Source organism: Culicoides brevitarsis, chromosome 3 (genome assembly GCF_036172545.1).
Source record: "Culicoides brevitarsis isolate CSIRO-B50_1 chromosome 3, AGI_CSIRO_Cbre_v1, whole genome shotgun sequence".
NCBI lineage: Eukaryota > Metazoa > Arthropoda > Insecta > Diptera > Ceratopogonidae > Culicoides > Culicoides brevitarsis.
In genome coordinates this window covers 29,730,131-29,754,390 of record NC_087087.1, presented here as the reverse complement: position 1 = coordinate 29,754,390, position 24,260 = coordinate 29,730,131, and the positions used below count along the sequence as shown (strand labels likewise).

The following is a 24,260-nucleotide window of genomic DNA, read 5'->3' as shown; positions in this document are numbered from 1 at the left end:
AGCAAGATTTGACAAAAATTGCTTTGACACAGTTTTTTTGCTCTTGATTTAGTTTTTAAAACAAAACTATGTCAAAGTTTTTTTCAGTTTCTCTTATAAAATTTAAAAAGTTTTTGACAAATTTTTATCCAACAAAACTAACTTTGTCAAAGAAAAAATTTTTTTTCAGTTTCAATTTTTTGGCAGTTTTGAGTTGCAAAATGATTAAAAATGATAAATTAGAGCCCTCTGATAAATTTTTATCCATTTGGAGCAAGATTTGACAAAAATTGCTTTGACACAGTTTTTGACACAGTTTTTTTGCTCTTGATTTAGTTTTTAAAACAAAACTATGTCAAAGAAAAAATTTTTTTTCAGTTTCAATTTTTTGGCAGTTTTGAGTTGCAAAATGATTAAAAATGATAAATTAGAGCCCTCTGACAAATTTTTATCCATTTGGAGCAAGATTTGACAAAAATAGCTTTGACACAGTTTTTGACACAGTTTTTTTGCTCTTGATTTAGTTTTTAAAACAAAACTATGTCAAAGAAAAAATTTTTTTTCAGTTTCAATTTTTTGGCAGTTTTGAGTTGCAAAATGATTAAAAATGATAAATTAGAGCCCTCTGATAAATTTTTATCCATTTGGAGCAAGATTTGACAAAAATTGCTTTGACAGAGTTTTTGACACAGTTTTTTTGCTCTTGATTTAGTTTTTAAAACAAAACTATGTCAAAGAAAAAATTTTTTTTCAGTTTCAATTTTTTGGCAGTTTTGAGTTGCAAAATGATTAAAAATGATAAATTAGAGCCCTCTGATAAATTTTTATCCATTTGGAGCAAGATTTGACAAAAATTGCTTTGACACAGTTTTTGACACAGTTTTTTTGCTCTTGATTTAGTTTTTAAAACAAAACTATGTCAAAGAAAAAATTTTTTTTCAGTTTCAATTTTTTGGCAGTTTTGAGTTGCAAAATGATTAAAAATGATAAATTAGAGCCCTCTGATAAATTTTTATCCATTTGGAGCAAGATTTGACAAAAATTGCTTTGACACAGTTTTTGACATAGTTTTTTTTCTTGATTTAGTTTTCAAAACAAAACTATGTCAAAGAAAAAAATTTTTTTTCAGTTTCAATTTTTTGGCAGTTTTGAGTTGCAAAATGATTAAAAATGATAAATTAGAGCCCTCTGATAAATTTTTATCCATTTGGAGCAAGATTTGACAAAAATTGCTTTGACACAGTTTTTGACACAGTTTTTTTGCTCTTGATTTAGTTTTTAAAACAAAACTATGTCAAAGAAAAAAAATTTTTTCAGTTTCAATTTTTTGGCAGTTTTGAGTTGCAAAATGATTAAAAATGATAAATTAGAGCCCTCTGATAAATTTTTATCCATTTGGAGCAAGATTTGACAAAAATTGCTTTGACACAGTTTTTGACACAGTTTTTTTGTCTTGATTTAGTTTTTTATGTCAAAGAAAAAATTTTTTTTTTTCAATTTTTTTGCAGATTTGAGTTATAATATGATTAAAAATGATAAATTAGAGCCCTCTGATAAATTTTTATCAAGATTTGACAAATCAATCAAAGTTCTTCAAAAATTTCACAATTATAATTTTTTTCTTTTATTTTTAAGACTTAAAATTCTCCAATTTATTTACTCAAATTTAGCAAAAAAAAAATGAAAATTTTTCAAAAAAAAAACTGAAATGTCAAAAATTTGAAAATCGCTTTTTTGCTGATTCAAACTATTTTTTTTTTGAAATTTTTTTTTTAATTCAAGGCTTTAATTTGCACAAAAATAATAATTTTAAACAAAATTTGAAAAGTTTTTTTGCTCTTGATTTAGTTTTTAAAACAAAACTTGTCAAAGAAAATTTTTTTTTCAGTTTTAATTTTTTGGCAGTTTTGAGTTGCAAAATGAATAAAAAGAAAATTAAACTCGGATTTGTTTTAACGTTAAAGACTTTTCAAGTCATAAAACTTTGAAAAAAAAAACTTAAAAATTTTCTTTAATTTTTAAATTCTCTAAAAAAAAAGCTAAGAGCTTTCGGTTATAAACTTATATTTTTTTATTTTTTGTATTTTTGTAAAAAAATTTTGATAAAATTAGCCATTGAAAATTTAAAAAAATTAAATTAATTTGAATTTAAAAATATCTTTAAAAATTAAATTATTTTCATTATTAACTATTTTAATTATTTTCAAAAAATTATTTTTTTTATTAATTTAAGTTAATTTTTTAAAATAAATTTTTAAGAAATAAAAGTAGTTTAAAAAAAATAAATTTTTTACCCTGTAAACATTTTTCAAAATTTTGAAGCCTTAAAAAAACAAAAAAAAAAATTTTTTTTTGACCTTTTCAGGATTTATTTGAACCTTAAAACGAAAATTTAAACAATAATTGACTAAACTTATAAATTAAATATACTTTTTTTTGTTGATATCAGTTTTATTTTTAAATATTCATATAAATATTTTTTAACCTCTCTTTTCCTATAATTTATATAATTAATTAATATTTTATTAATATTTTTTGAATTTCCCTCAAAAAAATTTCAAAAAATTCATTTTTTTTAAAAAATAAATTTTTGAAAATTTTTAAAAGTTCATTCATTTCAATAAATTACTTTTATTTATTTTTATTATTATTTTTTTTAAATATCATTCGAAATCGACAATTTTTACCCAAAAAATGGATTTTCTTGCATTTTTTTGTACAAGTACAAAATCTACGTTTAAAAATTGTTTTTTGTAATTTTCCTAGTTTCTATTTTTTTTGTCTACATTTCTTAAAAGGGAATGGGTTTAAAAGTTAAGTAAACAAGTTTTTTGACACGATTTTTCTTTTCGTAATTAAGAGATTCTTTTAAGTATTTTTTTTTGCTACTAAAGGTACTTTCTACGTTCTCAGCCTTTTTCATTACTTTTTTTTATTATTTTTTTTAGAGAGAGAGAGAATTTTGAAAAAAAGTTCTTAAAATTTAGGCCAGTCGATAAAATAAAAAAAAAATTGCTAAAATTAAAAGGGATCACTTTTGATTGAACAACTATCGATGCTCCGTTTGATGGATTCATGTAACCTTTGTCTTATTTGACTTTTTGCCGAAGGGAAAGTGAAGTTTTCGTCGTCTCTTGGTGTCGGCATTCGGGGTTCCATTGACTCCGCCCGTTGCTTGTGCCGCAACTCCGTCTGACGAAGCGACTGAAAGGTCCCCGCCGATGCTTGACGAGTCAGTTGTGGAGGCGTCTTCCAGTTGCTGCTGGTTGTTGTTGTCGCCGCCGAGCGCCGAAATGACGTCATGAGTGCTTCCCGTTCCTGCTCGAGACGATCCAGGTCCTCGAGAAGTTCCCGTTGCTCCTGTTCCGGCGGCGGAAGCACTTGGTCCAGCGACAACGTTGAGGGGAATACTAAACGGTTGAATTGCTGCAGCGGCGGGCGTGATGAGACCAGTGATGGCGATGCTGCTGCCGCTGCTGTTGTTGTTTGGGGAAGTTGGAGTGACGGCGGGCGATGGTTGGGACTCCAGGGCGACCAAGTCGGTACTTTGTGATCGGGCCATTTTGCTGCCATAGGTGATGCTGCGAGGAGAGAAAAAATTGTTAAAAGGGTTTAAAATGAGAAAATTTGATGATTAACACACAAAATTAGTACAAAAAGTGTTAAAAATGTGATTTACTAACAACGAACTACAATTTTTACAGACAAAATTTGAATTCAAGTTGTAACTTTTTACTTAAAATTTAAATTTTTCTGATAAAAAAATATTTTTCCTTGAATTTTGAAATAATTTATATTTTAACGATGACTTCTTGCTAATCTATTTATAAAAAAAAAATATTAAAAATGTTCTAAACTTTAATTATTTTTTAATTAAAAAAAACTTTCAGCAGAGAAATCTAATTATTTAAACGAAAGTGTTTAAAATTAAGAGCAAAAAATTATTTTTAATAAAAATTTTTTAAAATTAAAAAAAAATAATTTTAAAAAAAATAATTTAAAAAAAAAAAATCAAATAAATTGTTTTAAACTAATAAAAAATTATAAATAGGAATAAATTTTTAAAATTTAAATTAATTTAAAATAAAATTATAAAAAATGACATTTTTTTCGAAATTTAAATTTTAAACCACTGTGTCTTCAATTTTTAACAAAAATGTTCAAATTTCGAAAATTGAATAAATTATTATATTGAAAAAATTAATGACTTCGTATTCTTTTCTACAATTTTTAAAAAATTTTTAATTATTTTAGTTTTAGAAGAAATTTCAATGTCAAAAATTATTTTAATTTATTATTTTTTTATTTTTTTTTTAAATTATTTTAATTTTAAATTATTCTAAAATTCAAAATTTACTTTCCTAAAAAAATTTTTTTTTTTCAAAATTAAAAAAAAATTTTTTTTTTTTTCAAAATTAGGTAAAAAAAAAATTTTTTGACTTAATATTTTGAAAAATTAACTGTTCTAAATAAAAAAAAATAATAAATTATTCATTTAAGCTTTTTAGTATTAAAATTAATAATAAATAATTTTTTTTTATTTATTTTTATTTTATTATTTTTTTTATTTTAATTTTAACTCTATTTAGCAACAACTTTTAATACCAAAAAAAAATTTTTTTTTTAATTTAATTTAAATTTTTTAATAGCTTTTTTTTTCAAAATTGAAGTTAATTTTGAGTCTAAGAAACCTGAATTGAATATTTTTTTAAAAAATTATTTTTTTTTAATTTATTAAGCAATTTTTACCATACGATTTTTTTTCCTTAAAAATTTGGAAATTTTTATATGACTTTTAAGTTAAATGACCTATTTTCTCATTTTTTTTTTTTTTAGAAAAATTCTTAATTAACCGCAAGTCATTCAAGATTTAGGATCAAGAAAAGACTTTTTTTACCATTTTCGTAATCGTCATCGTCAGTACTGCTCGTGGTTGCAGTCCTCGCCAATGAAACGACACTATTTTTGCGTTCGGCTGCGGGAAAATACAAAATTTTTGAGGAATTTTTCAAAGGAAATTGGATTTTTTCAAGGAAATTATGAAAAAAATGATGAAAAATGATAAAAATTAATTTAAAATGACTTGAACACAGATTTTTAGCTACAATTTTTTAGTAATTTTAGTCCAATTTAATAGACAATTAATACCAAACACCGATTTTTTGTGGTTTTGCATCCCAATAAATACCTTTGTTGCGACATAATTCTGCGTGGCGGCACAAATCCCGAACGAGATGCGCCCGACGATGGTCCGACAGGCAACGAAGCGGCACTTCCCGGTTGACTTTGTGATGTTAGGAGTTTTTTGCTGCGCGGCAAAATGGGGGCGGGCGGGGGTAGCGGTTGCTCGCAATAACTATTCCCGTTGGATTTTATGTAATTATTGATGAGGGCGATTTTTGTGGAGGAAATTGTGTCGGAGGCGGATGAGGGCGGCGTGATGTTCGACGATGAGCCGAGAACGAAGGTGATGGAGTCGCGATCCGTTTCGTCGCTGCCCGCAGACGAGTCTTTGTCCGTGTTGTCGGTGCTGCCGGGACCGCGACTCGAGCTGGCGGCACGCAAACAGCTATCTAACACAAAGGCTGCAACGAGAGACACGGAAAAAAACAAAGAAAGAGATGGGAACGTTGAACAGAAAATTAAATAAAATGAAAAAATGTGAGTTTGAGGAATGAAACGACGCCAGAAGATGATTTTTTTGTAATAATTGTCGACGTAAATTTGAACTAGATGTCAATTTAATTTACATAAGAATGCGTTAATTGATCAAGAAACGATTCTCGATCGTAAAAAAATTATCAGTTTTGGTCTTTACATCGACAAGATCACATCTCGGAATTTTTTTTTTTTTCATAAAAAAATTTAAAAAATTAATTTAAAAATTATTTTTGATAAAAAAAATAATTAAAAAAAAAGTTTTTCATGAAAAAATAATTTAATTTTTTTTAATTAAAATTAAATTTAATTTTTTTCCATAAAAAATTATTAGAATTTTTTTTAAATTAATTAATTTTTTTTTTTATTAAAATTATTTAATTTTTTTTTTATTTTTTTTTTTTTTCATAAAAAAATTAATTTTTATAAAATTTTTTTTATCAAAATTAATTAAATAAAAAATTAATTAATTTTTTTTCATAAAAAATTTTTAAACTTTTTTTTAATTGAAAATAAATAATTTTTAACTTTTTCTCGTATTTTATTACCAAAAAATCATCTTTTGGCTTCAAATTTTTCTTCAGAACGTTAATTCATGAATTCAGGCAACACTTTTTCATTCCAACAAGTCACCTCTAAAATCTACTTTTACAATTTTTTCTTAAAATTACAAAATTCCCTTAAATTATTTACATTTTTTCATGTAGTTTTGTTATTTTTATCGATTGATGTGTGCTTTGAATTACCCAAAACTCAAAAAAAAAAATTTTTTTTTTGAAAGGTGAGTTAGTTTTATTAGTTTTCTTTAATTTTCCCATCCAAACAAAAAGAAAAATTTAAAAAATCAAAAAAGTGTTGCTTGATTTTTCATGCATGGGGGTTGCAGGACGGAACAACACAAAAAAATAAAGAAATAAAAAAAACTAATCTTACCTTCAAAAAATTTCTTTAAAATCATAACAAAAAGATTAGAGATTTGGAAGAGCGATATTTATTTAGCGAATATTAGCATAACATAAAATCTGTCAAATATTCAAAATGTAATTTTTTTTTTTTGAAGATGAAAATATAGTTTTTTTTTTGGGTGGCACGTGTGTGTTGGATTTTCGGTTGGATTAATGGAAAAATATATATAAAGAAAAGAATTAATATCTTTCTTTAATTGATTTTTTTTTAAATTGTCAAAAAATAATTAATATTTTTTAATAAAAAAAGGGATTTTTCAGCTAGAAGCACACATCGACGATAAATCACAAAAATTAATTAATATTAAAATAAGATATATATTTACAAATTTTTAATTGATCAGTTTTTATTGAATAGGTAACATGTATTATTAATATTTATGATTATAATGATTTTTTTTTTAAGTAAATATTATCATTTATTTATTATTAATGATATATGTTGTTTATATAATAATAATAATAATAAAAATGCTAAAAAAAACATAACAATGAATAACAAACTTAACAATATTTTTAAGTATTTTTTAATTAATTTGTTAATTTTGAAATAATTTAAATTTAATTAAAAATTTAAAAAAAAATAATTCAAAGGATTTATAAATTTTATGAAAAAAAATTTATTCGAGAAGGCAAACAATTGTTTATTTAATAATTATAATTTTTTATATTTGATTTGAGATAAAAAAAATAATTATTCGTATTTGAATTGATTTTAACAAAAATATATAAAAAATACAAAAATTATCAAAAATAATGAAAATAATTATTTTTTTTTTTATATATATATGAATATTTGATTTGAAAAATAATAATTATATTTTTAATTAATTAAAAAAAAACTATATATAAAAAATACAAAATATATGTTTTATAATTATATATTTAAATGTATTTTATTTTATATTTAAAATAATAAAAAAATATATAAATATTATAAAAATAAAATTATTAATTATTTAAATTATTAATATCTATAAAAAATTATGAATTTTATTTTTTTTTTCAAATAAATTAAACATATATTTTTAATTTATTTTTATATACTTTTATATTTTTTTTTTTATTATTTTAAATATAAATTTTAATTATTTTTAATATTATTTAATTCCAAATTGAGCAAATTTGGGGTTCAAAAATTTTTTTTGTGTCTTTATTTATATAATATTATACAATATATATTTTAATATTATATATTTTAAAAGTTAGTAGGAAAATTATTATTATAATTAATAATTATTTATTAACATTATTATAATTTATATAATTTTTTATATATTATAATATTTATAATAATAATCAATACTTAATAATTTTCATTTAAAAAAAATATAAAAAAATGCTCAAATAAAAATATATGAAAGAACACTTGCTTTGTTCAATAAACTCATAATAATTAATTAAACTGTTTATTTATTTAAAAGAAAAAAAAAATACAAAATTGTATCAATTTTAAACAAATTGATATTGCAAAATGTAAAAACCTTTATAAACAATAAAAAAATAAAACTTGAACTCAAAAATAAAAAAAATATATTTGATCGACATTGATAGACATAAAAATATATTTAGTATACAGAATATACATGTATAAAAATTTCATGCACAGTTTTGTTTAATTAAAGATTTAATTTGTTTGTTTATCGTACATTTACACATTTAAACTGGTTCAAGTCATTTTTTAGTAATATTCGGAAATAAAATTAAAAAATAACAAAAAATATTTTTTTAAGGATTTTTTTTTTAAATTTAATTTTTTTTAACATAAAAAAATAATAATAAATTAATTAAGTAAAAAAATAGGAATTAATTATTTATATTAATTAATAAAAAAAAATAAAAAAGGGTTCAAACTCGGGGATTTTAAATAAAATTATTCCGATGAGAAGATTGAAAAGCTGTCTAAGCTCATCTTACCTTGCACTGAATCGTCATCGAGATCATCTTGGCTGCTGGTGATGCGAGCTAAAATTTAAAAAAAAATAAAATTAATAAAATATTTTTAAAAAAATTCAATTCGTACCTCTTGACATTGATTTTCCATTTTTATTGTACAGCACATTCTCCAAATACGAGATTCCATTGTTGCTCATAATACTGAACCCGAGCATTTGTTCGATTTGTTTCCAGCGATGCGTTCGTTCCTGCAACTCGCTCGTCACTTCGCTGAGGGCGTTGCGTGCTTCGACGATGCTCCGGTCCACGTCGTCAATGGATTTGCCGTGCGTCGACACAAAGGCACCATAAAGGCTCGATCGTTTCCGTCGGAGTTTCTCGCATGCCTCGCGGGCCGTTTGAAGTTGTTTTTCCGCTGCGATGCGTTTTTTGAGGTGTGCGCGACTTTCCAACTCGTACGTGAGTTGCAGCCAAATTTGCAATCCGGGCGGCGGCGAGTAACACTGATCGACGAGTTCGCCTTCGGCACGCGAAAGTTCGTTACGGAGAATTTCAATTTCTTGCTTGAGGGCTTGCACTTCCAAATCGGAGTCGGAAGACTTGAGACTGGGCGCTTCTTTGAGACGACGCTCCAAATCGAGCTTTTCCTTGCCGACATTTTCTTGTTCGACGCGGGCGCGTTCAAGCTCCTACGGAGAAAAATCATTAAAATATTAATTTTTGAGAAATAAATTATTTTTTTAAGAAAAATTTAAAAAAATTAAGAGTTAAAAAAATAAAAAAAAAATTAAATTAAAAATTAAATTAAAAATTAAATTAAATTACAGAAAATTTATTGGACAAAAAAAATATTATTTTTTCGAGAAAAAAAAATTTAAAATATTTATGAAAAAAATTTTTTTAAGAAAAAAAAATAATTTTAGAGAAAAAAAAATAATTATTTTAGCAAAAATAATTTTTTCTGTGAAAAAAATAAATTAATTAATTAAAAATTTTATGTAGCAAAAATATTTTTTTTTGTGAAAAAAAATTAATTAATTAAAATAATAAAAATTAAATAATAAAATTTAAAAAAAAAAGATAAATTAAAAAAATTATTTTTTTTAAGATTTTTTTAATAAAAAAAAAAATAATTTTTTTAGCAAAAATATTAATTTTTGTGAAAAAAAAATATTTTATAAAAAAAAAATTAAAAACTCACTTTTTGCATTTCCTGCAATGCAACTTCGGCACTATGAAGTCCCTCCATGTCCTTCGCCATGCGTCTCATGTGAAATTTGGCATTTTTATTTTGTTGGTACGCATACCAACTGCCAATGATAGCGGTTAAAAGTAACGCCACGAGCAATAAATCCTTCCAGCGTGTTCCAGTTTCTGTGAAAAAACAAAAAAATTAATTAAAAATCAAACAAATTGACGCCCAAATACCCTTGAGAATCGACATAAGTAGAATTGTGAAGACAATTAGCTTCGTTCTGAAGTTCAAGGTCTCGAGACAAAGCGTTCGCGTTCGCCGTAAATGGATTATGTAATGATCTCTCAACATTTTTTATGCGCGGAATTTCACGTTGATGCACAACATGGCTTTGCACGTGTGTGTACTTGGCGGAATTTATTTATTTTTTTAATTAGAAAAAAAAACTAAACAAACTTTTTTTTTGCCGTCTTCTAAGAATCGTGTCAGGTGATAACTGAGAATATTTAAATGAATATTCACAAATTTTTTTGCTGTTGTTTAGTCGTGTTATTAGCGACGACGTATGCAGGGATGGGAATTAAAATAATTAAAAAATTTAAAAAAAAAAATTTAAAAAAAATAATTTATTTTTAATTTTATTTTTTTTATTTTATTTTTTTTAAAATATTTTAAAAATTTTTAATATTTTTTTATTTTTTTTAATTCTATTTTTTTTATTTTTTTTAAAATTTTAAATTATTAAAAAATTAAATTTATTTATTTTAATTTTTTTTATATAATTGTGAATTAAATATATTTTATAATTTATTTAAATTTTTAATTGATTTAAAAAAAATTAAATTAAATTAAATTTATTAAATTAATTTTTAATAAATTTTTAATTAATAATTAATTTTAAATAAAAAAAATTAATTAGAAAAAAATAATTTAATCTAAAATAATAACTTATAAATAAAAATTAATTTGAATTTATTAAAAATATTTTTTTTTAAATTTTTTTGAGCCCTTTTGAGGTAAATCTCTGATACGTTCGATAAAAATGTTAAAGAATCTCATTACAGTTCTCTCGAATTCTGTTAAGAACTTACAGAATGAATACGGTCTGAGTCACAGAGAATAAAATTATGCAAGAGAATAAATCTTCTTGGGAGCTGAGTTGTTATTGTCTTTAGGCGATCGTTAAATTTTATTAACAAACGACTACTTTTTGACAATTAAAATAATTTTTCAACAAATTATTAAATTTAAATTTTTAAAAATTATTTTTAAAATTATTTTAATAATTATTTAATATTTTTTATAAAATCATGCAAAAATTATTTTTAAAAAATTTAATTTAATTTTTTTTTTTTTTTTTAATAAAATTTCAATGTTTTTATTCCAAAAATCCTTAAAAAAATTTTCAGCTTTTTAAATTTAATTTTCACACAAAATTAAATAAAAATTTCTTCACTAAAGTATTTTTCACATAACTTTAATTAAAATTCAATTCGTGCCGTTACCCCCTTATTAAAATTAATTAACAGTTTGTTATGAAATCGCATCTCCAAAGCCGTAATTAATGAATTTTAACACTTATTTGCATTTTTTCCCTCGCAACGCGGAAAATCCCCGGCAATAATTTCAGTTCACTCACCTCGCGGTGGTCCAAACAACACGGCATCCATTGCCTTTAGTGCGATTTTCTGCTTGTGAATTGGGTCTTTGATGCCCAGCACGGTGCTCACGTAGTGCATATTGTTGACAGCGAGCAACGGCAAAACGCGTCCCGTTACTTTGTGCTGACGGAAAATTCTCACGTATTGCGGAAGTTGCACACTTTGTGCCAACCACTCGGTTGTTTGATCTACTGTCCAGTTGTGAACCTAAAAAAAATTTTTTTTTTAAGACTTTTTTTGAGAAAAATTTTAAATTTTACCTCAGATCGCAACCAGGCTTCCCACAGTTCTTTTACGCTGATGTGCAAGTCGTCGTTGTGATGGAAAGCTTTATGTCGCTTCTCGTATCCAGACTCGTATTTGAGTTCTTCTCTCAGGAACTGAAAAAGAAATTAATTTTAAAATATTATTTTTTTTGACCCAGTTCACATTTTAAATTTTTGTCCCAATAAATATTTTCAAATTTCACCCTAATGCACATTTTATCTTTTCAAGTCAGTAAATATTTATGAAATTTCTGTCTTTAAGAAATAATTTCTTATTTTTGTCTCGGAATTTTTTCCCAATGTACAATTTTTAATTTTAGTCCCAATGCACATTTTAAAATTATTTTAACTAAATTTATTTTTTAAATTTAAGATTTCACATTAAAAAAAATTAAGCCCATTGCACATTTTTAACAAAAAATTTTTAAATCTAACCTAACTTCGAATTTAGACCCAGTTCACATTTTTACTTTTTTTTAATTTATTACATGTCTTATTCATATTTTTTAATTCCTTTAGATTTTTTAAAATTTTTCCCATAGCACATTTTCATTAAATTTTAATTTTTATCTTTATCCTCAGTGGGTATTTTACAATATTTACCCCTTACATAATTAAAAATTTCATATTTCAAAATTTTTTCCCCAATGCACATTAATTTTTTTTTGTGATTTTCATTTTGAAATTTATCCCAGTGCACAATTTAATTATTTTTTAATATTTTTTGAATCTTTAATTTTTTAAGTATTTATTTGCAATTTTTTTTCTTTTTATTTAACATTTTGAAATTTTTGGCCCAATGCACATTTTAAAAATTTTTAATTAATTTTTTTCTTCAAAATTCAAACTTTTCGTAATTTTATTAAATTTTTTTTAAATAATTACGCGCACCAAAAATGCTAAATATGTCTCTAAAACTTACACAAACTCCTGTTAACAGCAAAATGGAGACATTTACAAACAAAGCTGACAGATAAAACATGTCCAAACATCACGAATCTCAATTCAAGCGTCGTAGAACGCTCTTTGTTCGATTTTTTTTTACTAAAAATTCTCTTTAAAAAAAATTACTTCTTAACTCTACTGAACTTCATTAAATACTGATTTTGTACTGAATTTAATTTTTTTTTAACGATGAGAATTATTTCATTAAATTATTTCGAACAAAATTGATTATTATTATTCGACATAATTCATTCAAACACGAAAGATTTTTTTTTTCTACAATTTTCCGATTTTCACTGTCGAACCGTTCGACAAACACTGATCCGAATATTCTCTCGCCCGTTAAAAAAGATTTTTCGTATCGCGCACGCTTAACTAAGTGTTGAACTCGTGGATCTTTTTGTCTTGTACTCTCCGTCATAATTATTCGAAAAAACATTCAATTTACATTTATAATGAGACGTGTGAGTCTCGAGGCGAGAGAAAAATGCTGCTGCGGCAAAAACAAAAAACCGGGCGTCTCCATTTGTGACATGTGAGTTTATTATTGTTTTGAAAAGCGGCGACACGATTCGCAGCCGCCGTCGAAAGTGTGACAAACTGATGAAATATTTGGAGAATTTTTTTTTTTGAAGTGGGCGAGAAATTCCAGCAAAAGTGATGAATTTGCTGAAAAATTTTTGTTGGAAAGCGCCAATTTTTTAAAAATTTTTTAAAAGAGATAAAAATCTCAGCAATTTATGGGTGAAATTGGGCATGAAATGATGCCGATTGTGAATTGAAGAAAAAAACTCGTAATTAAATTTCGCATGAGTTTTGTTCTATGGATTCGTACGAGAAACTCACGTGAATTTGACACGAGGCGGTTCAAATGGGAATTGTGATGAATGGGAAGCCATTGTGCTTTACTTCACAAGAACTTTGAGTAGGTTGTTATGGGAAAAAAGGGGTTAATGGTTAAGAATAATGGACTCAATGGTCGAAAATTATGGAAAATTCCACATTTTAATAGAAAAAAAGTGTCAAAAATAATATTCAAAGAAAATTTTTGATTAAAAAAGCTAAAATCATGATTTCGTGAAAAATTTATAAATAAATCATAAATAAAAATTTTAATTAGACAATTTTTTGAATAAAATATTTTAATTTTTATTCAATTTTTGACTAAAAAATCGAAAATCGTGATTTCATGGATTTGATTTTAAAAAATTAATAAAAAAAATATTAAAAATAAAAAAACCTTAAAACTTTGCTGTTTACAACCTGAAATAAATTTTTAGAGCACAATTTTGAATTTTTTTTTAAATGTTCTTTTTAAGATTTTAAAAATTTTAACCATGAAAAATTTTTTTTAAAATTTTAAAAAAAAATTAATTAATTTTTTCAAAAAATTTTAAAATAAAAAAAAATAAAATTTAATGCAATTGTTTATAAATTTAAAATATTTAGAAAATATTCGCAAATTGAAATTTTCATTTGATTTTATATTAATTTTTAATTTTATTAATTTTTAATTTTATTAATTTTATTAATTTTTAATTTTATTAATTTTTAATTTTATAATTTTTAATTTTTTTAATTTTTTAATAATTATTTTAAAAAAATTCTTTAATTTAAAAAAATTTTTAATTTTAAAACTAATTTTTTAAATTTAATTTTAAAAAATGGAATTTTAATAATTATTTTAATTAAAAATAAAGAAAAATTTAAAATTAAAAAATATTAAAATTAAAAAAAAAAAAAAAAATTATTAAAAATTTTAGTAAATCTTATCAAAATTACCAAAAATTTAACTCGAACAAGAAATTTAATATTTTTTCAAATTTTTTATCATTTTATGATTTTTTTTTTAATTTTTTGAAGAATTTTTCTTCGTTAAAAAATATTTCTAACTGTTTAAAAATATGAAATAAAAAAACTCACAAAAAAGGGACAAAATTTCACTCAAAAACCAAAAAAAAAAATCAAAATTTCTACTTACATCATCTGATTCCGCGAGTGTAATATCTCCATCCTCATCGTCATCCAACTGCTGATGTAGATGCCGTATCGCCTCCATGCCCAATTTGTCGTGATTGAGACAATCTGCATCATCTAACAAACACGCACTGCCTTCTCTTTCCGTCACGGGAGATGCACCGCTTCCCGAAAGACCTATCATAAATAAATCTAATTGAGATTTGAACATTTTAGTCTCTAATTTTTATTTTTCTTAAATTTTGGAACAAATCAACTCCATTCCATAGGAACTGAACAAATTAACAAATGAACGTGCTGAAACGAAAAAGAACTGAAAAAAAAATCACAAAATTGCAATTCAATATTTTTTTTTTAGTTGGGTTTTTGAACCGAAACTGGGTGAATTTCATCAATCCGTCAATGTCTCGGCGGACACTTGCGAAAACATAAATTGAAAAAAAAAAACATTTTTACTCAGCAGCTAATAAAATAAAAGATAAATTCACTCATAAAAGTGCGAGAGATAACGGATGACCGAACTATAAACACCGTTTGCCGGTCACTCATAATTGGCGCAAATCCAAGAGAAACCCGGTGGCGACTTGCAGAAAAAATGCGAAATTCCTTTGTGTTGGTAGATGCCGTTGTCTTGCGCGAAACAAAAAAAAAATCAAGTGGGAGACGTTAATTGTTTCTATTCTTCTTCTTTGATTTTTATTCCATCTTTTGTCGTAAAATTCTTTGTTTTCTTGTCCAGAAAATCGTCTTTTCCTGCAAATGCGCTTGATCACTCAATTTTTGCAAAAACACATGTGAAATTCGTTTCAATTAATCATCGTTTCGTGGGTGCACGTTTTGGAATGTCCGGTGAAAAAATCACATACCAGACGTCTCCATTAATTTTCTTACCGCATTTCAAAGAAAAAAAATGCGGTTTTATCATGGTTTGACGTCTTTCTGTGGCAAAATGTGCACTGGGATGAAATTTTAATTGTTTTTCAAATACTTTTTAATGAAAAAATTGAAAATCTGATAAGAATGTCAACTGGGTCAAAAATTTTAAGTATTAAAATTTGGGAAAATTCTAAAATATGCATTGGGTCAGATTGTTTAAAATGAATTTATAAAGCAAAAACATTAAAATTTGAACTGGGTTTTAATTTTAAAAATATTTATTGGGCTAAAACTCACATATTTTACTAAAAAAAATGTGTATTGGGTCGAAATTTGAGATTTTTTAATAAAAAAAACAATTTTAGAAAAATTCTAAAATGTTCATTGGGTTCGATAATTCAAAATTTACACTGGGTCAAAATATTAAAATATCATTGGGTCAAAATTTAATTTTTTTAATATTAATATTATCCTTCAAAAAGCATAAATATTAAAAGACAAAAAATTCAGAATGTGCACTGGGTCAAAAATTTAAAGATTACTTTTGAAGCAATTTAAAAAATGTGCATTGGGATAAAATCCGAAATTTATCTTAATAAAATCATTTTGAATGCTTTTTGGGACTCAAAATTGAAATTGACACTGATTAGACATTTCATAATGTGCACTGGGTTAATTCATTTTTCTTTAGTTTAAAACACTTTATCGTTGTGAATTCTTCTAATGACAACTTTCTAACTTTTTTTATGGATTTCTTTGCCATTTTATTGATCAAAAACATTTTTGCTACGAAGTTTCGTGACATTTTTTACATTCTTCGTACATCCAAACGATAGAAATGTTGTAAAAAAAAATTTGTTTCATTTTATTTTAAGAACCATCCTTGGCCTTGTAGTGACATAATTTTGGTCGATTTTTTTTTAAATGTCACCCAAACTCGTGGGCGACTGCTGGAATTTTTCTTTCTTTCTTTATTTTTAAAAAATTGAAATATTTCTGGAGCCACTGTGGATTTTTTTTCCATTTTTGAACAGACACCGAAGAAAGATTTTCTGAGTCAAGTTCCGAATTAATTTATGACTCGCAACAAATATTTGCTCGAGATATACAGTTTTAACACTTTTATGACATCTAAAACAAACAATCTCGGCAAGATCCGCAGCAGATAATAAACACGCGAACGAAACGAGATAAAAAATTGTACCGAAAATCTCATAAAATTATGTTTATTTTACTAATTAATAAGTAGCGCGTAAACAAACAAAAACATCTGTTGCCGGTTGAAAGTGATTAAAAAAAAATAGAGGCAATAAAAAAAGTCAATTGTGATAATTTTATCGACTGCAATTGATTTTTTTCGTGTTTCTTAGTCACTTGATCGTGCAGAAAAAGCCATGAAAAGTGTATTTTATGTCCGCGTAAATTCCTAAAGTTTTTTTTTTTTTTTTGTAATAAAATACAATTGTTCAAAGTCGACATTGACTCACCCTCACATGGGCAGTGTGCAAAAGTGCGGCGATAATTTTTATAGTTTGAGATTTTTTTTGCGAGAGAGCAAAATGAAAATGAATGTGGGAAAGTCGATTTGCATGTATGAATTTTTGACGAGTGAAGTGTTTCGACAACCTGTTGAGTCAGAATTTCATGTCGATTCACGATTTTCAATTTGCAAAAGTTACTTTTTCTCTAAAAAATTCAAAGTAAATAGAAAAAAATTATTTTTTTAAAATTTTTTTAAGAATAAAAAATTAAAAAAATATTTAATATTAATTTTTAACCACGTGACCTTTAAAATTATTTTTTTATAAAATTTTAATAAACAAAAGAAAAAAATTAAATCTGAGTCAAAATATTTAAATTTTGGATGAATTTTAATGAAAATAATTTTTTTCACAAAAATGTTAAAAAATTTAAGATTATTTAGCATTTAAAATTTATTTTGATCACGTGACCATTTTTTTACTTAAATTTCATTTAAAATAAATTAAAATCTCCAAAGCTGAATCAAATGAAAAATTCTTCAATAAATTTTTATAAAATCTTTAATTTTTAATGAAAAATTAACAAAATAAGTCAAAATTTGTATTTTAAACAAATTTTGAACCACGTGACCTTAACTTACAATTTTTTATTAAAATTTAAATAATTTTAAATCAAAATCTTAAAATTTGAATTAAAATTATTAATTTTGTTAAAATATTTATAAAAAATTCAAAGCTTCGATAAAAATTTTATAAAAAATGACATTAAACTTTAATAATGGTCACGTGGTTTTATCATGAAAAAAAAATTTCTTCGATTTTTTTGCATATAAAATTTTTCTATTGAAGAAATTTTTAAATGACTAAGAAAATTTATGAAGCAAGAACATAAAATGACTCATTAAATCATAAAATTCGTAAAATTTATTCTCAGAATATTTCCTGAAAATAATTTTAATGACAATTTTCATTTAAAAAAAAACCAGACGTCTCCATTAAATTCGTGAAATCAATCTAAATTGACCTACAAATGTTTTTTTTGCCTCTACAGCCAGCATTCAATTCACTTTTATCACAACTGAAGCTTTTTTCGCAGCACGTTGTAAATATAATAATCAACTTTCCATATAAAAAAATATTAAAAATCAATTCATTCCAGTCAGTTGGTCTGTTTATTACATTCAATTAAGAATGAAGAATTCTACGTTACAAAAAAAAAATCTATTACGACTCACAACTACGAAGACAATAAATTGATAAAAAAAAACTGAATGTATGACCAACCCACACTGGCAAAATAGCGACGACGTGTCATAACAAAGAAAATTCAAATTTTTTTTTTTCGAGAGACTAGAATCAATTTGTTACAACAAACATTGTTGTCTCTGCATGAATTAAAAGAAAGAGGACTGAACTGAAATAGATTCGCTTCAATTGTCGCTTTTAATCAGATTGAATTGCGAACGCGAATGAATTTGCCCGAAAGCCAATACACGGGCGACACACTTTTTTTTTTTGATTCATTGATGATCGCGGCGCGATGCAAAAAATATTTTTTTATTGCAGTGCAAAATTTCAAGTTCGACAAACGGCCTTTGAAATTATTAATAAAAATATGCTGCACTCCCTCCCTTCGCAGTGATCATTGTTTGTTGGGTTTTTTGTTAATTTCATGTCTTATTAGCGATTTTTGCAACGACTTGTCTCTCGCTAGATTACTCGTGAATGTTTGTTGAAACGATTAAACTTTTTTTTTCTTTTATTATATTTATTCTTGTTATTATGTATGAGAAGAACGACGAATTTGTGTTTAACATATTAGCAAATATTTGGCAACGTTCCTCGTTAGAGCGATGAGAGCGAGCAAAAATTTTGTGTAGATGTAGAAACGCAATTTTTTCAGGTTTAAATTAATTTTTCTAAAATTATTTAATATTAAAAATGCGTATTTTACCTTATAAATTGACAAAAAACAAAATTTCGAACATATTTTCGAAAATTTGAAATTTTTTCGAAGATAAATTTTCGAAAATTTCAAGCTTTGAACTAAAAATTTGATAAATTTACTGCGGTAAATATGAGGTAAAAATGTACAAAAAATTAGTTTGGAAACAAAAAGTTTCAATTGAAGAAAAATTCGAAAATTTTTTTGAAGGCATTTGTTTTCAAAAATTTCATGTTTCGAACTTAGAAATTAATTCAAAAGTTAATTAAAATATTTGATATACAGTTAAAATGAAAAAAAAACTTTTTAAAGCACCCAGGGAAATTCGAAAATTTGAAATCTTTCGAACTCAAATTTTTCGAAAATTCATTTTTTTAAACTTTTATGACGAATTAGTATTCAAAAAGTATATTTTCAAAAATCCAACTTGAATTTAAATAAGATTAGGTGCAATATTTTACATCGAAATTTATTTTAGAAAAAAAATTCGAAAATTTGAATTTCGAAATTTTTCGAACTTAACTATTTGATTCGAAATATGAAAGTTTCTTTAAATTAAATTAATTCAATTAACTGTTAAAAAACTTTTCTATTAAAAATCTTCTTAAAAATTAACTTTTATCAAAAACTTGAAAATTTTTAAATAATTCAATATCGAAAAATTTTCGAAAATCAAAATTTTTCGAAGAAAATCTGACAAATTCATGTTAAAATAATTTAAACTAGATCGGAAATACTTTTTTCTTGTTACTCGTTCGTGACACAATTACCTCAAAGGTCATTTCAGTCCATTCATCAACTATTTAAAAACCCATAGGAACTAATCATCCATCATCCAATCGTCATTAACTGTGTCGCGTTATTTTTTTTTTTTTGCTGCTTCAACTTAACAAACAAAGTGACAATTTTCTTGTGACTTGAAAAGTGTCTTTCTGTTAAAATTTTTGTCATCTCTAATTTTGAGAACGCAGTTACTCAGTGGATTTCAAGTCGCCTCAAGATCAAGTTGACATACCTACGTTATAATTTTAACAAGACGACTCGACGAAAAAAATGACACGACAAAAGTGCATCGCGTATCAAGGTGTGTTAATTAATTCTGCTGCAGCAGCGATGATGGCCAAGAGCATGTTTCTTTCAACGAAACACCTCATGTGATTTTTGGACGGAAGTTGTTCAATCAACGAAAACAAACAAGATGGAAAACAAGAATTTGTGGTTCTAATACGAGTTACTAAGAGACGAAAAAAGTTTTAAATTACTTCTGGTTAAGACACTTTGTCACAAATGTCATCAGATATTTGCAATTCGTCGTAAACACGTGTCTTATCAGCTGAAACGGATATGACATTGTTTGCGATTTTTTGATCTATTTATGGTGATCAGGTGTACGATGAGTGGTTATTTCTATTTTAGGAATGTTTCGATAGAATAAAAATTGAATTTTGTTCTATAAAGCGCCCTCTGTATTTAGATATTTTAACTTTTTGTCTTATAGAGCGCCCTCTTGTGTTCAAATTTTAACTTTTTGTCTTAAAAAGCGCCCTCTTGTGTTCAAATTTTAACTTTTTGTCTTATAGAGCGCCCTCTTGTGTTCAAATTTTAACTTTTTGTTTTATAAAGCGCCCTCTTGTGTTCAAATTTCAAATTTTTGTCTAATAAAGCGCCCTCTTGTGTTCAAATTTCAACTTTTTGTCTTAAAGAGCGCCCTCTTGTGTTCAAATTTCAACTTTTTGTCTTATAGAGCGCCATCTTGTGATAATATTTCAACTTTTTGTCTTATAGAGCGCCATTTTGTGTTCAAATTTTAACTTTTTGTCTTATAGAGCGCCATCTAGTGTTCAAATTTAAACTTTTTTGTTTTATAGAGCGCTCTCTTGTGTTCAAATTTCAACTTTTTGTCATGTAAAGCGCCCTCTAGTGTTCAAATTTCAACTTTTTTGTCTTATAAAGCGCCCTCTGAACTTAAAAATTTCAACTTTCTTCCGAGTTACAACTTTTTACTCAAAAAAGCGCCATCTAGAGTTAAATTTTTAAAATTTCGATCAAGAAAGCTCCTTCAAAAGTTCAAATTTCATCCATCACTGATACTTTCATCTAAAAAAAAATCGCTCTGATTACCGCGATCAACTTTGTAATAATCGATCAACCAACTGAATAAACATTGAATTGCAATATTTTGTGAAAAAACGTGACCAACTATTGCGTTGGTGTTAGAGCGTTTCACACGGGGAGGAGATTCGCTCCGAAAATAGTTCACCGGCACGGAAGTCTCTCCCCGCAAAAACTCAACTCACATACGGAACAAAATAAATAACAAAAACTAATGGAAATACATTAACACAAAACTTCCATTTTAATGCAACGAAAAATAAAAAAATCTCACAACCCGTTTACTTACTATTGAATTCATGGTGAACTGCTTCCGACATCGCCTGACTTAGCATCGCGTACGAGCTTTTGGACTTTTCCAACTTGTCTTTTGGCTGTTGTTGCTGCTGCTGCTGCTGACTGGAAGAGCTGTGATGTGAGTTTTTGGTTGTTGAAGGGGTTGAAGGCTCTGGCGGTCGATTTGAGTGCACTGTGCTTTGTGTGTGATCCACTAATCGACTCACGACACTTCCGTCTGAGGCATTGCACGAATATACGAAGACCGAAACTACGATCGTTATGATCTGTAGTTTGTGTGGTAGCATCAAATGCATTTTTTTGAAATTTTCTTTGTGTGGTTTTAAATAAATTTTTTTTTTCTTCTATCTGGACATAAAAATTGTGAACTTAAATAACATTCAACAACAAACACTTATTTTTTTTTTGATTTGAATCTTTTCACATCTTTTCTAATTAATAACTTGATGTTTGTTATTGCTTATCGCTCCATGTTTCAATATTCGAGACGAGACAGATTTACGTCATTGTGAGCTTGATATTTTTTTGGTTATTTTTTTTCTTCTTCTTCTTCTTTGCTTTTGTTTATTTGTTGAGTCACGCAACTATCTACGAAATTATTGATGTATCTGTGGAAGGAAGACGTTGTTAACACCGCGCGTCACTTCTTTCGTACCGTTAAGCAAATTTTTAACCCCTTTTTTGATTGTGTCGCAAAAATTTTATTAATATTTTATGTTTTTTTTTGTTCATGGGTTTCTAGTTCGAACTTTATATAATATTTTTTTTTATTTAAAAATGAAAAATTTCCATTTTTATTTAATATAAAAAAAAAAATTAATTGAATATTTTTGAAATTATTTAATTTAAATAATGAAAAATAAAATATTTAATTTGATTTATATTTATAAATTAAATATTTTTTATTATTTAAAAATTATTTTAATAAATAAATTTATTAATAAAAAATTAAATTAAATAAAATTGAATTAAAATAAAAAAAAAAAATTAAATATAAAAAAATTAAATAAATAGAATTTATTTTTAAAATTTAATATTTAATTAAATTTAAAAATCAAATTTAAGCTTTAACCAGTTTTTTAAATTTAATAAAAATTAAATTTTAAAAATAAATTCTATTTATTTATTTATTTTATATTTAATTTATTTAATTTAATTTTATTTTATTTAATTTAATTTTTAAATATTAATTATGAATTTAGCAATAAGTTATTTAATTTAATTTAAATAAAAATATTTTTTTAAAAATTTATAAAAATATAAAAAATAATACATACAAAATATTCTTTAAATATTTTTTGAGAAAATATTTATTTTATATTAGATAAAATGAATAAAATTAAGGAAAAAGATTTTTTTAAACTTTATTAATATAAGAAAATTTTAAGAAAATTTTTAATTAAAAACAAAGCAAATTATGTAGGTATGTTGAAATTAAATTAAATATTTTTTAGAATTAAAAAAATAAAAAAAAATATTTTTAAATAATTTCGAATTAAAATTCAAAAAATAATAGAAATAATTATTTAATTAATATAATTTAATAAATTTATAATTTATCAATAATTATTTATCATTAATTTAAAAAAAAAAATTAAATGGAAATTTCCAATTTTTTTATCTGGAAATATGAACAAAGATCATCTAAGTAGACGACAATTGTCTCTAATTAGTGGAGAATAATTAAAGTACTGAGCACCTTAACTAATTCAAATATCACTAATAACATCACGAGTGCTCATACATCTAGCCTTGACTTTATTCAATGAATTTTTATATTTTTACTGTTTCGCTCGGTAGTTTTTATTGTGTACTTTTCATTTTTTTTTTCATTATGTGTGTGCAAAAAAAAACTTTCGTTATTTATTTAAAATTATTTTTTTGAAGAAATAATCACTTTTTAGCACCTTCGGAAATATTTTGTGAACCGATATAAACAAACAATCAAGAAAAATATGAAAAATTAATTTTTTCGTTAATATTTTTGATGATTTTCTAATGAACTTATTTATTATTAAACGACGTCTACTATTTTTTTTTTGCACATATACGTGTACTTTGCCTTCTTTTCTTGTACGTACTTATTTATAATCTTTTTTTTTTATTTTTCAACTATTTTTAATAATATGTAATCGTATGTGAGTCGATGGCTTTGCGATGTGTGAGTGCTGTGTGCAGTCTACAGCAATAATAATTGTAGAAATAATATCTCGAGGAAAGGTCTCAAGGTTAATTCCGGTAGTTAAAGGTGATTTAAAGGAGTTAAAAATTTGCTTTTGTCACGGGATGTCTCCGACGCGTCTTACGAGGTAAGTTACTCCGTTTTATGTGCTAAATTTTGAGTGGTTTTTGTGTATTTTGACTAAAATTACGGGAGACAATTGCAAAAGTGTTTTCGTTGGTAGATAGAAAGAATGGAACTGACATATTATGACAGCTGCGACGAAGCTGACGTGCCGTTTGTGGTTTGTTATGACATAAGGTAGATGGCAGATGACGTTAAGTCACGGGAGTTTGAACGAAAAAACCGTTAAAAAATTATTTCGAATTGAAAAAAATTACTTGGTAAGTAAAATTTTCTATTTATTTTAAAATTTTTTAAAAATAATTATTTAAAAAAATTTTAAAAGTTCAAAAAACTTTTAAAAAATTTACAAAAATTTAATAAAATTGAATCTTATTAGACATTATTAAGTCATAACTTAAGCTTTACGTCAAAAAAACCTACCTTACCGATGTTCGAATTTTTTGACGTTTCTCTTTTCGATCGATAGGGTAAGTGTTCAATTTCAATACATTTTTTTTTATTTAAATAATTTTTTAAAAATTTATTTTTTTCTTAATTTTTACTTTTTTCTAAAAATCCTCTAAAAAAAATTTTTTTTTTCGATTTTCTTAAAATAAAAAAAATCATTAATTGAAAACTCACCCTAACCCCAATCTTCGAAACAAAATGTCAATATCCACACACATGTACGTCGCTCTGTACGTGACATAGGCGTTATAC

The 24,260-nt window shown here is 24.9% G+C and overlaps 1 protein-coding gene across 4 annotated transcripts; it reads right to left on the bottom strand.

Moving 5' to 3' along the window:
• Nucleotides 1-2,600: 2,600 nt before the first annotated feature.
• On the bottom strand, nt 2,601-23,662 carry LOC134833632 (stromal interaction molecule homolog). 4 transcript variants are annotated; one of them, XR_010162127.1, is made up of 11 exons: nt 23,560-23,662; nt 21,246-21,861; nt 14,547-14,719; nt 11,615-11,734; nt 11,333-11,561; nt 9,700-9,872; nt 8,626-9,187; nt 8,520-8,567; nt 5,168-5,564; nt 4,877-4,954; nt 3,535-3,560 (listed from the first exon to the last, which is right to left on the bottom strand). XR_010162127.1 is itself a non-coding variant. In XM_063848017.1 (10 exons), exons 2-10 carry the CDS (start codon nt 21,547-21,549, stop codon nt 3,053-3,055), a joined length of 2,514 nt encoding a protein of 837 aa, XP_063704087.1. In that variant the 5' UTR covers nt 21,550-21,861; nt 23,560-23,662; the 3' UTR covers nt 2,601-3,052. The 4 variants fall into 4 exon arrangements, 3 of the variants coding, with proteins under 3 accessions (XP_063704087.1, XP_063704088.1, XP_063704089.1); XM_063848017.1 differs by lacking the exon at nt 4,877-4,954 and having other exon boundaries at nt 2,601-3,560; XM_063848018.1 differs by lacking the exon at nt 4,877-4,954 and having other exon boundaries at nt 2,601-3,560; nt 23,572-23,651.
• Between the last annotated feature and the right edge of the window lie 598 nt (nt 23,663-24,260).

Excerpts from the sequence above, each read along its gene's own strand:
- LOC134833632 (XM_063848017.1), bottom strand. The coding sequence starts at position 21,549 with ATGCATTTGATGCTACCACACAAACTACAGATCATAACGATCGTAGTT. Across the intron at positions 11,735-14,546 it reads CACTCGCGGAATCAGATGAT|TTCCTGAGAGAAGAACTCAA; the intron begins GTAAGTAGAAAT and ends TTTCTTTTTCAG. Across the intron at positions 9,873-11,332 it reads GTTGTTTGGACCACCGCGAG|AAACTGGAACACGCTGGAAG; the intron begins GTGAGTGAACTG and ends GTTTTTTCACAG.